Source organism: Culex quinquefasciatus, chromosome 2, assembly GCF_015732765.1.
Source record: "Culex quinquefasciatus strain JHB chromosome 2, VPISU_Cqui_1.0_pri_paternal, whole genome shotgun sequence".
Taxonomy (NCBI): Eukaryota; Metazoa; Arthropoda; class Insecta; order Diptera; family Culicidae; genus Culex; species Culex quinquefasciatus.
The window spans coordinates 163,955,281-163,967,925 of record NC_051862.1 but is presented as its reverse complement, the minus strand read 5'-3'; the positions used below and the strand labels follow the sequence as shown (position 1 = coordinate 163,967,925).

General features: G+C 34.8%; 1 protein-coding gene across 1 annotated transcript; it reads right to left on the bottom strand.

Moving 5' to 3' along the window:
- Positions 1–5,728: 5,728 nt before the first annotated feature.
- LOC6043302 (protein phosphatase methylesterase 1) lies at positions 5,729–7,498 on the bottom strand. The gene is made up of 4 exons (XM_001870882.2): positions 7,275–7,498; positions 6,899–7,201; positions 6,527–6,838; positions 5,729–6,474 (listed from the first exon to the last, which is right to left on the bottom strand). Exons 1-4 carry the CDS (start codon positions 7,349–7,351, stop codon positions 5,985–5,987), a joined length of 1,182 nt encoding a protein of 393 aa, XP_001870917.2. The 5' UTR covers positions 7,352–7,498; the 3' UTR covers positions 5,729–5,984.
- Between the last annotated feature and the right edge of the window lie 5,147 nt (positions 7,499–12,645).

The window sequence follows — 12,645 nt, the reverse complement described above, 5'->3', positions numbered from 1 at the left end:
AAATTTTAAAATCTGCGGTAAGGGCGCGTTCTTTTAATAAGTAACGCAAAAAAATCGGATGTTTAGACCCCGTCTCCCCTCGTGACTAAATTTGATTTGATTTGATTTGATGTGTTAACCAACAGGGCCACAAGGATGACCTATGTAGCGGTTGCCTAGAATTACAGTGGCTCAGACTTAAAGGGAGCATCTTCAAATTACTGCCGTATCCCAGTCACGAAATATTCTAGCAGAGCTGGTTCTGTCAGAATCCTGCTAGGACGGTGGAACATTTCTGCTAGAATGCTCTAAGAATAACCAGCTCTCTAAGAATTCTGCTAGAGTCTTGCAAAAACGTCGTGACTGGAATTAAGGGCCAAAAGGGGGTTGTTGGACGCGAACAAGCAAAATCACTTATGGTGTCCACAGGGGAAGAGAATCTCCTCCCGACAGTAACCATGAAATTCATAAATTTAACAAAATAAAAAAAAAGTCGTTGCCTTAAAAAATGGAACTTCCTCACCGGGTTTCTGCTGTACACCCGCAAACTTATTCCGTCTTCAACACCATCGCCATCGGACTCTTAACCGACAGCCATCTCCTTTCAAACTTCCAGAGGTCACGACACCCATCTGTGTTACGTTATAAAAGAACGCTCTCTGAGTTGACGTTTTTTTTATTTACAGGGTGGCCACTCAAGTTGGGAATTAAAAAAAAATCAGAACAATCGTCGGGATATTGTGATTTTTTTTTAATGTCGGGAATCCCAAGAATACATGTCTGGAGCATTTTGAAAAGGTCCAATGAACCAAATTTTCAGTTTTTGCTTTTAGGGTGTTTTTCAATACCCCTGACTCAAGGCTGTTTCAAAAACACCCAAAACGCAAAACCTGGTAATTTGGTTTATGGACCTTTTCAAAAAAAAAAGCTCCGGATGATTGAAAATGATTTTCTAACAATTGCATAATTTTGAACAATTTTCAAATAAAATTCACTCAATTCTTCTTTAGTAGCTTTTTTCAATAGGGTCCTAAACTGCCGCTCTAATCTGGTCCGCCCCATATGTAAAAAGTGAGTGCTGAGATAACGCTGTGAGAAACCCAAAAAAAGTTTCACCATTTTTCCCGTTCTAATCTAAATATTTCTATATAAATATATAAACTGTTATTTCAATATCAGTCTTAAAACGCAAGTACCATACATTTGATTAAAAAAAATCACAATTTGGAGGTAAATTTGAGAAATTTACAGCAATAGACCAACTTGACTTTATTTGTTCATAAATAAAGGCAAGTCAGTTATGATATCAAGGTAGGCTTGAACATTTACAACACAGTTTCAACCTGGTTCAACTGTCATTTCCAGGTTTGTTTTGGTAGTTTTCTAAGTAAATAATTATAAAAAAATGTTTATTTCAGATTTATTTGCTTTAAATAATGTATTTAATAAAGTTCCTTGATATGAAAATGTGATCTGCAACGACACCAGGAAATTGGAAATATATTACAGAGGCAAATTCTCAACTGCTAAGCCCTTGAAAATAATTTAAAAAACTACGCTTATCGTTGGTGGAGTCTCTCCAAGAACCAGGATCAAACTTATTCATTCAAGAAAAAATATAACTAATTTTATGGTTAATAACGGTATGTATTTTATATTTTCTTTCCGTAGTTGTACATTTCAAAAGAAAAAAGTCACTAAAGGTTTGGAGTATCTTGTTTTTAAATCTTCAACTATTTCTTCAGAAATGAACAATTAATGATATTTTCAAGTTATACGTACTATTAAAAACATACTCTGTAGATTTCAAATAATTTCGCAGCCATTTAAACGATTTGCGAGACATTTCGATATGAGGAACTGACTTGCCTTTATTTTGCATATGGGACAGCACGAAAGTCATATTTATTTTGGATTTTTTAGAACAAACACTACTTTTTTATTCAATAGGCTAAAAGTACATGTAAAATTAATACTTTTGTCAAGTTTATCTCAATTTTGACAAAAATACATATGGGACGGACTAGATTAGAGCGGCAGTAAAGCTCTTTGGCAATTTTTATGTACCACGGTAGAAAACATAGTTAAAAACCATTTCTGATCAGTTTTTTTTTTGTTTTCATTTTAATGCAGAAAAAATAATTTGACCAGACAACATTTTTTCGATGGATCAACACTATGGCCCCATTGGCACGAGCTGTCAAGTAGGACTTAATCCTCTTAACCTGTCAAGAAGGGCCGCGAAGTTATTTTTTTAAATGATTTAAAATCCATTTTAAATCTTTTGCGGTCGTGCACAGGGTCATTGAACTCAGAAAAAAAGCTTTATCGTTGTGAACTATAAAATCGTAAATTTATGATTGATTTTAGGGCGCAATTTAAGGTTCATTCCACTATTTTAATCGAGATTTTAATCTATTTGTGAATAAAAAGGCTATTTAAAGCATTACAAATCTTAATAGATATTGGATGGATTTGAAACAGTTTTTTTTATTAATTAAATGATGTTTTTTTTGTCTATCAAACAAGAGGTAACATGTAACTTATAACAACAACAAAGTTAATGGAATACTAATATAATAATATAACAATAAAGCCTTATTTTAAAAATTATCGCCAGCGTAAAGTTACGATTCTATTTCATCTGTCTCATTGATTTAATATTTGAAAAAAAAAGATTACAACTTGAGATTGGCAATGTTTGTTTGTAAATATTTTCGTTTATTTGCCAAAGTCATTTCAATTGTAAAAGTAAAAAAGTTTATTAATTTAAAAATTTTCCCCGAATATTTCCCTTTAACCTTTTCTGTGAGTATGGTCAATTACTATAGATAAAACTTAATCCAATTAGCGAAAAACTAAAACATAGAATTAAATTCAATCGTTGTTCATTCTGAATGAAAAGAATAGAAAAACTTTTTTTACGGGAAAACATAAAAAATGTAGCATGAAAATAAATCCAAGAATTTTGAGTTATTGCAAATATGTTTAAAAAAATGGTCTCTTCAAACATTTCGCATAAAATAAGTAGTAAAACATTGTATTATATCAAACTGAATTTTACATTGAAAAAAAGTTACCTTGACAAATCAACATTGATTCAAAAATTCCACATCAAAATTTACAAAATTAAAAAGGATTACCATGTTCCATTTCAACATTTTTTTAAAAATGAATTCCTTGATATTTTTCTAAATTCTTTGAAAGAATAATACAGTCCAGACTCGATTATCTGAAGGTTTGTATGGGTCTTCAAATTATCGAATCATGACCGAAAAATATTGTTTTCTTATTTTTTTTTATTTTCTTGCTTTCACATGAAATGTTCTGCGAGTTCTGCGAAATTCGAGTTTTAGTCAAATTTGAGTATTTGATTGCATTTCAAATTAAAATTGCATTTTGTTAATATGTTATTATCGCCATTTTGACCGCCATCTTGGATTTAAACGATCTAAATCATTTTAGAGTAGTTTATGGGTCATACTTAAGCTTTACAATTAAAAATAAGACAAAGAAAAACATTTTTTTCGTGATTCGATTATCCGAAGCGAAATTTTTCCGATGCCTTCTGATAATTAAGTCTGGACTGTAACAGCAATCATGGTTTAAGTGTTCTTTGATTTAAAATTTTTTAAATTCAGTTATCTTTAACTTTTTGCCATTTTCAGTTGAAACGAAGTATCAAAAACTATACCAAACTATGCCAATTTTAAATATAAACATTGAAATTATAAGCATTGTTAAGTTTTTTCGATTATTTATCAAAGACTTATTCTAGAGATTTTTTTTAAAAGGCCTATAAGCTATTGTGTTGCATATGTTTATAGGAAATAAAAAAAAAACTTGTTTATGTTTCTACTACAAAACAAAATATAAAGTGCTTCCATTTTTGAAGTATATTATTTGGAATTAGTTAAAAGAGGTAATAAACTATGACAAACAAACAAACTTGCACTTTTTCGTGTTTGACAGATTTCCAAACTCGCAAACAAAGCAAAATGTATGCAGACTGACGTTTCTGAAAACAAATGTAGGCAAACAAACAACGCAGGCAAACTGCCAAATTGTCAAAAAGTGCGACTTTGTTTGTCGTAGTCTAATACCTCCTTAAGCTTCTGTTTCAACCCTCTACAGCCCAACCCCGGGACGGGCTTCGATCTAAAAAAATCGCCCAAAATCTATGTTTCAACATATTTTTGATCTTTAAAAAGCATTGGAAAGACGAACTCTAAAAAAAATTCGAATGTTTTAGGGTTGTTTTTTTAGGGTTTGATTGTGTTTTTTGTGGCAGTGCGTGGCCGAATGGTTACGCTGTCCGCTTTGTAAGCGGATGATTCTGGGTTCGATTCCCATCTGCTGCAACCATTGTTGGAATTCGAGCGAGAATAAGGAAAGCATTTCTCGCTCGCGAACGAGGGAGAGAACTTGTAGTACTTTTCTCTTCTCGCTCGCGCTCGCATTTTCGTTCGCGTTCTCGCTCCGCGAGCGCTCGCGAGCGCCTCGTGCTAGCCGTTCGCCCCAAGCTAGCAATTTGTTTGCCAGGCTTATGAATACGAACCAGGCGATGGTATAGAGGTGTAACTTCAATCGCTGTGTTGTTTTTTGTTCGTTTCTAACACGTTCAACTTCTCGCGAACGAGCAATTCTGGCTCGCGAGAAAGCCCGTTCGCGAGCGGAGGAGAGCACGGGAAATCGGTGAGTTTCTCTCGGCAGCTCGAGGCTCGCGGCGAGAACTCGAGAGAGAGAAAATTTTCTCGCGAGAGCGCGATAGTACCAACACTGGCTGCAACCTTCCATCGGATGAGGAAGTAAAACGTCGGTCCCGGCCTTGGTTGTTGTTAGGCCGTTAAGTTATTCCAGGTGTAGGAGTCTTCTCCATGCCATAAGTACAAACAACACACCAAACCAAGCCTACTCCGGTGGAATCGCTGGCGACGGTTGGACTCGCAATCCAAAGGTCGTCAGTTCAAACACTGGGGTGGAAGGTTCCTTGGAGTAAAAGAGGTTTGGGTGCTCTCCCCATTCAAGCCTACGGACTCCTAGGTTCGAGCAGAAACTTGCATTAGAGACCACAAAAGACCCGGGGGTCGTTAATGTGGATGGTTTGATTTTTTTTGTGTTTTTTACTAACATTTCCTATATTTTAAGTAAAAACACAGTATGCAGTAATTTTTGAATTTACAATTTACATTTTACAATTGAAATGATAATGGTCCCATTCTAGAGCAAAAAATGTGAAAATCAAGCGAACAATTTAAAAAGTGACTTTAACAAGACAAATTTAGAAAGACAAAATGTAATGATAGAAGGTGGTAGAATGCAAATTAAAATCCTTAAAATAAACCAAGAAAAACATAAAATAAGAGAAATAAAGTTTTTCGAAAAAAATTGAAAGTAAAGGATTAACGAAAATTCTCAATTGTTTGATTTTTTTAATTCATTTATATAGTTTTAAGATGGTTGATATTGACTTTTTTATAAAGGGATTTTTATTTGAAATCATTCTCTAGTTAAGAAATGCCTATTATTTGAGTTTCTGGAAAAAATCGGGAATTTGAAAATGGGATAACAACGTATAACGCGTATAATAGTCCAGCCAGTTTTCTAAGTTGATTGTAGATAACAGCCGAAAGTTACATGCTTTTTCTAGCTTTTTCTAAGCAACTTAACTTTTATAAGTTAACGTTATGTGATTGTGAATAGCCCATAAGAAGCATAAGAATTTTCGGATTTCTCACACATAAAAACGTTTTCATTGTGCATTTGTTGATTGTGAAATTGTTTTCAGAATAAATTAAATATACACTTGAATGACTTAATCAAAAGAGCCGTTTAAAACTGTAACTAACCAGCCACTCGGATGGATATCGACTGTTTCTGCCTGAAGAGAGATTGATTTAATACAAAAACACTTACATAAATCCGAAAATAGTCCCTTTATCTCGACACTCTGTAGTAGTGCAGTTAGTGATGGTCCTCTCGCCCTCGCTTTTTTCGCCTCACGCCTAACACATTGGCATATTCTTCAGAAAATGCCCATCGCCAGCCGGCTGGGCAAACTTGTTCCGCAGTAAGTACGTCCCGATCACCTCGGCCACCTCGTGCGGGCGGTCTTCGTGGACGGCGTGTCCGCAGCGGGCCAGCACCTGCAGCTGGAACTTGCCCTGCATTTGACCGACGGTGAGCGCCCGGTCCAGATTGTCGATACCGGCCAGGAGCAGCAGCTTGGGCACTCTGACGTCGAGGAACTTTTGGCTGAGGCCCTGGAACCAGCCCTCCCAGTACTTTTCCGACTTGGACAGGTCGATGCGCCAGGTGTACTTTTTGACGCTGGCGGCGGCGGCGGCTGAGGCTGACGGGACGGGAGTGGGGACGGCTGGAGGGGGCAGCTCGGCGTCCTCGGCGATGGCGTTCGGATTGCTGAACTTTGTGGGCTCGTCGGTTGATTCCTCCGGTAGGGGGAGCTCGTTGGTTGAGAGCTTGCCTGTTTCGATGCTGAAAGGTTAGAGTTAGTAAAATTGTTTCACAATTTGGCGAAACTTCTTACTTGACAATCTGACCGGGCATTGAAACGCGCGCCGACTCGATGTTGCGAATTTGTCCGCTGCGAACGCACCATTCAATGGCATGCTGAATGCTCTTGAAGGTGTTAGGCCGTGAGCGCAAGAAGCTTTGCATGCTAGCCAGCGCCTCCAGGGCGGTTCCTTCAACCACGTCTATCACGACAGCCCCAATCAGGGCCGGAACAACGTCCATGTTGGCGACGTGAACGCAAATCGCACCACCCATCGAGTGGCCAACCAGCAGCACCGGCGGACAGGACTCTCCGTACATAGTCTGCAGAATGTCGCCAATGTCCCTGAAAAGAAAACAATCCTTAAAATACTCGAATCCCCTCAATTCAAAAATCAACACTCACTGTGCCAACGTCTCCGCGGACAAATCATCCTCGTTGTCCGTTTGCGTATCGCCGTGACCTCTAATATCAATGGCCAAACACTGGCAGTGAATAATCTTTGCAATTTCAACACTAAAATGGGCCCACGACAGCGCTGAGAACCCACCTCCGTGCAACATCACCAGCAGCGGACCCGTCTCCTCCGGCTGCTTGGTCAAATAAACCCGAAACACTCCCTTGCCCGTCTGGACGTCCCGCTGTTCGGCAAAGTACTCGCTCCACATGACCGGATTGTAGTCGGTCGTGCGGCGAAAGCCGCGATCACTAAAAAAAGACACAATAAAAAATCATTTTAAAAAAAACAATCGAGGTCAACGACACCCGGCAGACCACTCACTTGGGCTTGGGGAACTTTGGGTTCGGGCACATTGGCGGCAGACGGGACTTCATCATGACACGCTGCAGGTTGGACATGCCCCACGGGGAACTGGCGCGGTCGTACGTACAAACCAACCGGAACGGCGAAATTTGCAGTGGAGCTTCACGACTTTCAATTACGATGCGGGAAGGAAAAATGCCGACAGTTCACAGCGCAAAAATGCGACCAAAACAAAACTGCTGTCAGTATGCTGTCAAACGTGCACGTTGGCGGGAGGTTAATCAAAGTATTGCTAAATATTTTTTTACAACAACACGTTTGTGCAAAAATAGTCGTTGGAAAACTTTGAAATTCACGCTGATTAAAATTTAAGCACGGAATGATTTCAGACGGGTGAATTGGGTACTAAAGCCCTATGTAATTTTTTATGTACAACGGTAAAAAACACGATTAAAAACCATTTCTGATCATTTTTTTTTTCATTTTAACGCAAAAATTTTTTTTGTCAAGACAACATTTTTTCGATGGATCAACTATGGTCCCCTTGGATAGAGCTGTCAAGTAGGAGCTTTTCTGTCAAGAAGGACCGCGGGGTTAATTTTTCAAAATTGATTCAAAAATCCATTTTTAACTCTTTGTGGTCGTGCAATGGGTCATTGCACTCAGAAAAATAAGCTTTATCGCTGTAAACAATAATATCAGCAATCTAAGCTTCATTTTAGGACCCAATTGGGACAAAAATTTTAGCAATGTTGCAGCCTAATATTTTGATTTTTTTTTTAATTTTTGAATTAGAATTTATTTTACTTTTTTAAGGCAGGAATATATTTTTAAGTGGTTTCGATTAGACCAGATTCAGAGCATAAGAAAATGTGTGCATTCATTTCCAAATTTGAAGCTTTTAAGTGCTCTTCAACGTGCTGTCCCTATTTAGACTGTAGTCCCGATTCTCCTCAGTTGACGGTACAGTTAAACAAATCATAAAATCAATAATTAAGATAAAAATACAGTCTACTCCCTGGCTGTCGATATTCTCGATATTATCCACGCACCACCAAACCGAAGTGGCAACACTTCTGTTGCGCAAAAAAATCTGTTGCGCCGAACAAAAATGTGGTGGTTTGTCGTTAGCGTGTACATCAGCCTGTGGCGCAACAGCTTTGACAGGTTGCGTTCGTATTTTGATTTTTGTCTGCTTTCACAATATCAATATTGCTCCAGTTGTCAATACATTTTTCAGTCCCTTCAAAGAGCATGTTATGATTTTTCGCTCTACATTTTGATACCTCTCGCTCTCGACGGTCCCTTCAATATCGACAACGAGAGATTCCACAGTAATTCATATTTTTTTTAATTCTCATAAATATTACAAAATTTCAAATTCTTTTATTCACAAGATTAAAAAAATATTATTTCAAAAGATAGATTTTTTCTTAAATTCCGACATCTTAAATTACAGAAAACCAGATAACTTTGGAGTAGTTTTGGATTTATCTTTGAGCTTAGAGACCCACATTTTGAGAAGAATAAAAAATTCGGTATTCGTTTATCCGGAGTCAAATTTTGGCCAGGAAAATTACGAACGGTATTTCGTTTTTGTAATGTGATTTTCTGGAGTCCTGACTTATTTTTTTTTAATCTTTTGATTCTGAGTTTTTTTTTATTTTTTTTATTTTTAAATTGTAAAATTTTTATTTTCTGAAAAAAAACAGTTTTACATTATTATTTCTTCTTATTGTTGATCGAACTTTGGATTCTTGATTAACGTTTTTTTACCTTTTGATATTAAATTTTTTAATTTTTTTGCGTTTTGAGATTCGGCATTTATAAGACATTACAGGGTTGTTACGGACGGCGCGGATGGCGCGAATGGCGCGTATCGCGCGGATCTGGCGCGGATTTGCTGGCTAATTTTGCTCAGGCGCGGATTTCGCGCGGATATCAATTTGATAAACAAAATAATTGAGAACGATAGAATTTCTTTCAAATTACAAAGAAAAATATTATTAGGAATTAAATAAATTAATTCTTTTTCGTTGAGTGCGAAAATATCAGTTTTTGAGAAGTTGTTAATGAAGAAAATTTTGTTCTAAAAATTATTGATTTTTCTTTTCTTAATATGAAACTTCGAAATAATCTTCAAGAAGCGATTTTTTTAATGTATTGAGATTTGTTATATAAATTCAACATAACATTATAACTCATTATTTTTAAAACATCTGCCTTACAATTCAAATAAATATCAAATTTTATTAAAATCAAAAGAACAAAATTCGAAAAATTACAGAATTTTAAAAATTTGAAGCTATGAAACTTTTTAGATTTTCTATGTTTTTCAATATAAAAATTTAAATTTTTAAATTTTTGGTTTATTAAAAAAAAACAAAAATTCTGTTGCCACTTTGATTCAGGTACCCAAGTAACCATCCAGCACTAGGAAAAATCATAAAACAGCAATTAATCAGCAATCCCAATGCAAGATTGCTATGCAACAGCACGTGTAAGTGCTAATCAGCATTGTGGGCGTAGCATTCGGGAATGCTGAGATGATGCTGTTTAAGTGCTGCTGCTGGCAACTCTGTTTGTCAGTTTCCATTAAACTGGCAACAGTATTAGCTTTGTTTATATTTGGAACGGTAGATCGAGCGAGACAGTATGAAAAAAAAAAAACAAATCTAAACATGTTATTCTTATATTCCAACATGGGAAAAACAGAGAGATTTTTTCGGATATCATCAAATTATGATACAAATAGGTAAGTTTAACAACCAAAATTTTCTTTATTATTTGTGACAGGTGTGTGTATCCATTTCAGAAGCGGTACAATTAAGACCGGCAGCTGTTCGGAGTGGACGCCGGACTCAACATACACCATCAGAGCAGAAATTCGAGATTTTCTGTGGAATTGGCTTTGGACAATATGTGCGAGGTTCCAAAATACGGAGTTTAGATCGGATACGTGTATCAATTGAGACTGCAATGATGTTCAATCAATTGTAAAATCTAGGGAAATAAATAAAAGTAGAATTCAAAACGAATAACACAAAATATGTTTTGTAAATTGAATCGAATTCACAGCGTGTAGTTGTAAAAATCACCCGCACCTAGACCCGCACTCTCTTTTGGCACTTACATTAGCAGCAACTAGACCATCGGATAAATTCACAAGTACCTGTGAAGCATGCTCAGATAGCCACCTCTCATTTAGGCTTGAAGGATCGGACTCACGGAAATCAGCGACAACATCTTCTATCATCGGGCATCAAATCTCCAACTGGTCAATTTCGAGCAAAAATCTCATTCCCCACTCGGATCAGCTGTGAGTCGGTAACGTAGTAATTGTAAACAAACCCAAAATAGAATATGACGAGGAAGGAAAGGGAGAGAGAGCAACATTTTTGCTCCTCCCATTTTTTTGACGTTTTGTGCAGGGTTGGATCAAAAACAGTAGGGGCCAGCACTTAAACAGCCGAGAAAAGTCCAAAAGCGGCCACTATTCAGCACTATAGTAGCTGTTAGTGCTGAAGCAAAAACCGTTTGGCTTTTACTCGCAGCTATGAAAGCGCATTAAGGGCCAAACAGTGACTGTTATTTAGTGCTGGATGGTTACTTGGGTAGAATTGATTCTACTCCCAATGGAGCACCCACAGTCGAGCAGTTTTTGACATTTCGCTCCATAAAAAATACATTGTAGAAAAAAGCAAAAACTGCTCGAATGGAAATGTTCCATTTGAAATTTCAGAATTTACATATTCAAATAATAAAAAAAAATAGAATTCATAATTTTAAATTGTCAAAACTTACAGACTTAAAAAACGTAAAAAAGTACGAATTATTTAATTGAAAAATTACGAAAATGTTACAATTGATTTTTGTTATTTTTTTAATTTTTAAGGAAAGTTCTTAAGTTATCAAATTATATTTTTTTTAAATTATTAGATTATTAAATTATTTGATTATAAAATTGTTAAATTTTTAAATTTTTTGATTATTATATTATTAAATTATTAAATTTTTAAATTTTTAAATTATTAAACTATTAAATTATTAAATTATTAAATTATTAAATTATTAAATTATTAAATTATTAAATTAATAAATTATTAAATTATTAAATTATTAAATTATTAAATTATTAAATTATTAAATTATTAAATTATTAAATTATTAAATTATTAAATTATTAAATTATTAAATTATTAAATTATTAAATTATTAAATTATTAAATTATTAAATAATTAAATTATTAAATAATTAAATTATTAAATTATTTATTTATTAAATTATTAAATAATGAAGTTATTAAATCATTAAATTATTAAACTATTAAATTATTTAATTATTAACTTATTGAATTATTAAATTATTAAATTATTAAATTATTTAATTATCAAATTATTAAATTATTAATTTATGTTTTGCCATTTTCTTAGTTCGGATCATTTTCGGATTCATATTTTAGTTTAAAGAAATTTAGAGAAGAAAATAATAGAAATTTCGTGTTTCGATTTTCCAGAGTAAAGTTTTGTCGAGAATTATCAAGCACTAAATACCTAGATTTTATAATTTGGTGATTTATTTTATGGCTTTAATTTTTTAAAATTTTCGAATTTAATTTTTTTTCTGAATTTGTTTTTAAAGCAACGATATTTAAAGTGTTGTAAAAAATGCTAATATTGTTTCAGAAATGGCAAAAAAGATTTCATTTGGTACAGGTGCGATATGAATCCACAACTGATCAACGGTACTGATCCAAATGCCTTCTGTATTATTCTTTTTTCGTTTAAAATTGCATTCATTATGTTACTCTCTTCTATGTTTGTCGCGATTTTTTTTTATATGGCGCGGATTTCGCGCGGATTGGGTTTTGGGGTCGGCGCGGATCTGGCGCGGATTTTTTCTCGACTTTTCCGTAACAACCCTGGACATATTAATATGCAGTCCAGACTCGATAATCCGAAAGCCTTTTGAAAATTTCACTTCGGATAAACGAACCAGGAAAACAAAATTTCGTGGTCTTATTTTTTATTTTGACCTTTAATATGACTCCCCCTCCCTAAACTACTCTAAAGCGTGGATTCTATCCACAATGGCGGCCAAAATGGCGGTTGCAAAAATATAAATAAAAACGCATTTTTTATATTTTACAGGAAGCCATTCAATTTTGAATAAAATGTGGTTGCAGAATTCGAATTTGATGTTAAAAGTACTGTAATGGAATACATACAAAATTATCTAAACGTTTATCATTTTCAGTCGCATTAAAAAAACGCAAATTATTTCATTTAAATGGTATTTGAAAGACTTTTTCTGTCACTTCAATGGGTTCCTAAAATTAAGTTTAAATTTGTGATATTATTGTTCAAAACGATAAAGTTTGTTTTTCTG

What these genes read in the sequence shown, in the direction of transcription:
- LOC6043302 (XM_001870882.2), bottom strand. Translation starts at nt 7,351, where the DNA reads ATGTCCAACCTGCAGCGTGTCATGATGAAGTCCCGTCTGCCGCCAATG. An exon ending in CCAAAGTTCCCCAAGCCCAA is followed by an intron (nt 7,202 to 7,274) that starts GTGAGTGGTCTG and finishes GTCTTTTTTTAG; the next exon opens with TGATCGCGGCTTTCGCCGCA. An exon ending in TCCGCGGAGACGTTGGCACA is followed by an intron (nt 6,839 to 6,898) that starts GTGAGTGTTGAT and finishes TTTTCTTTTCAG; the next exon opens with GGACATTGGCGACATTCTGC.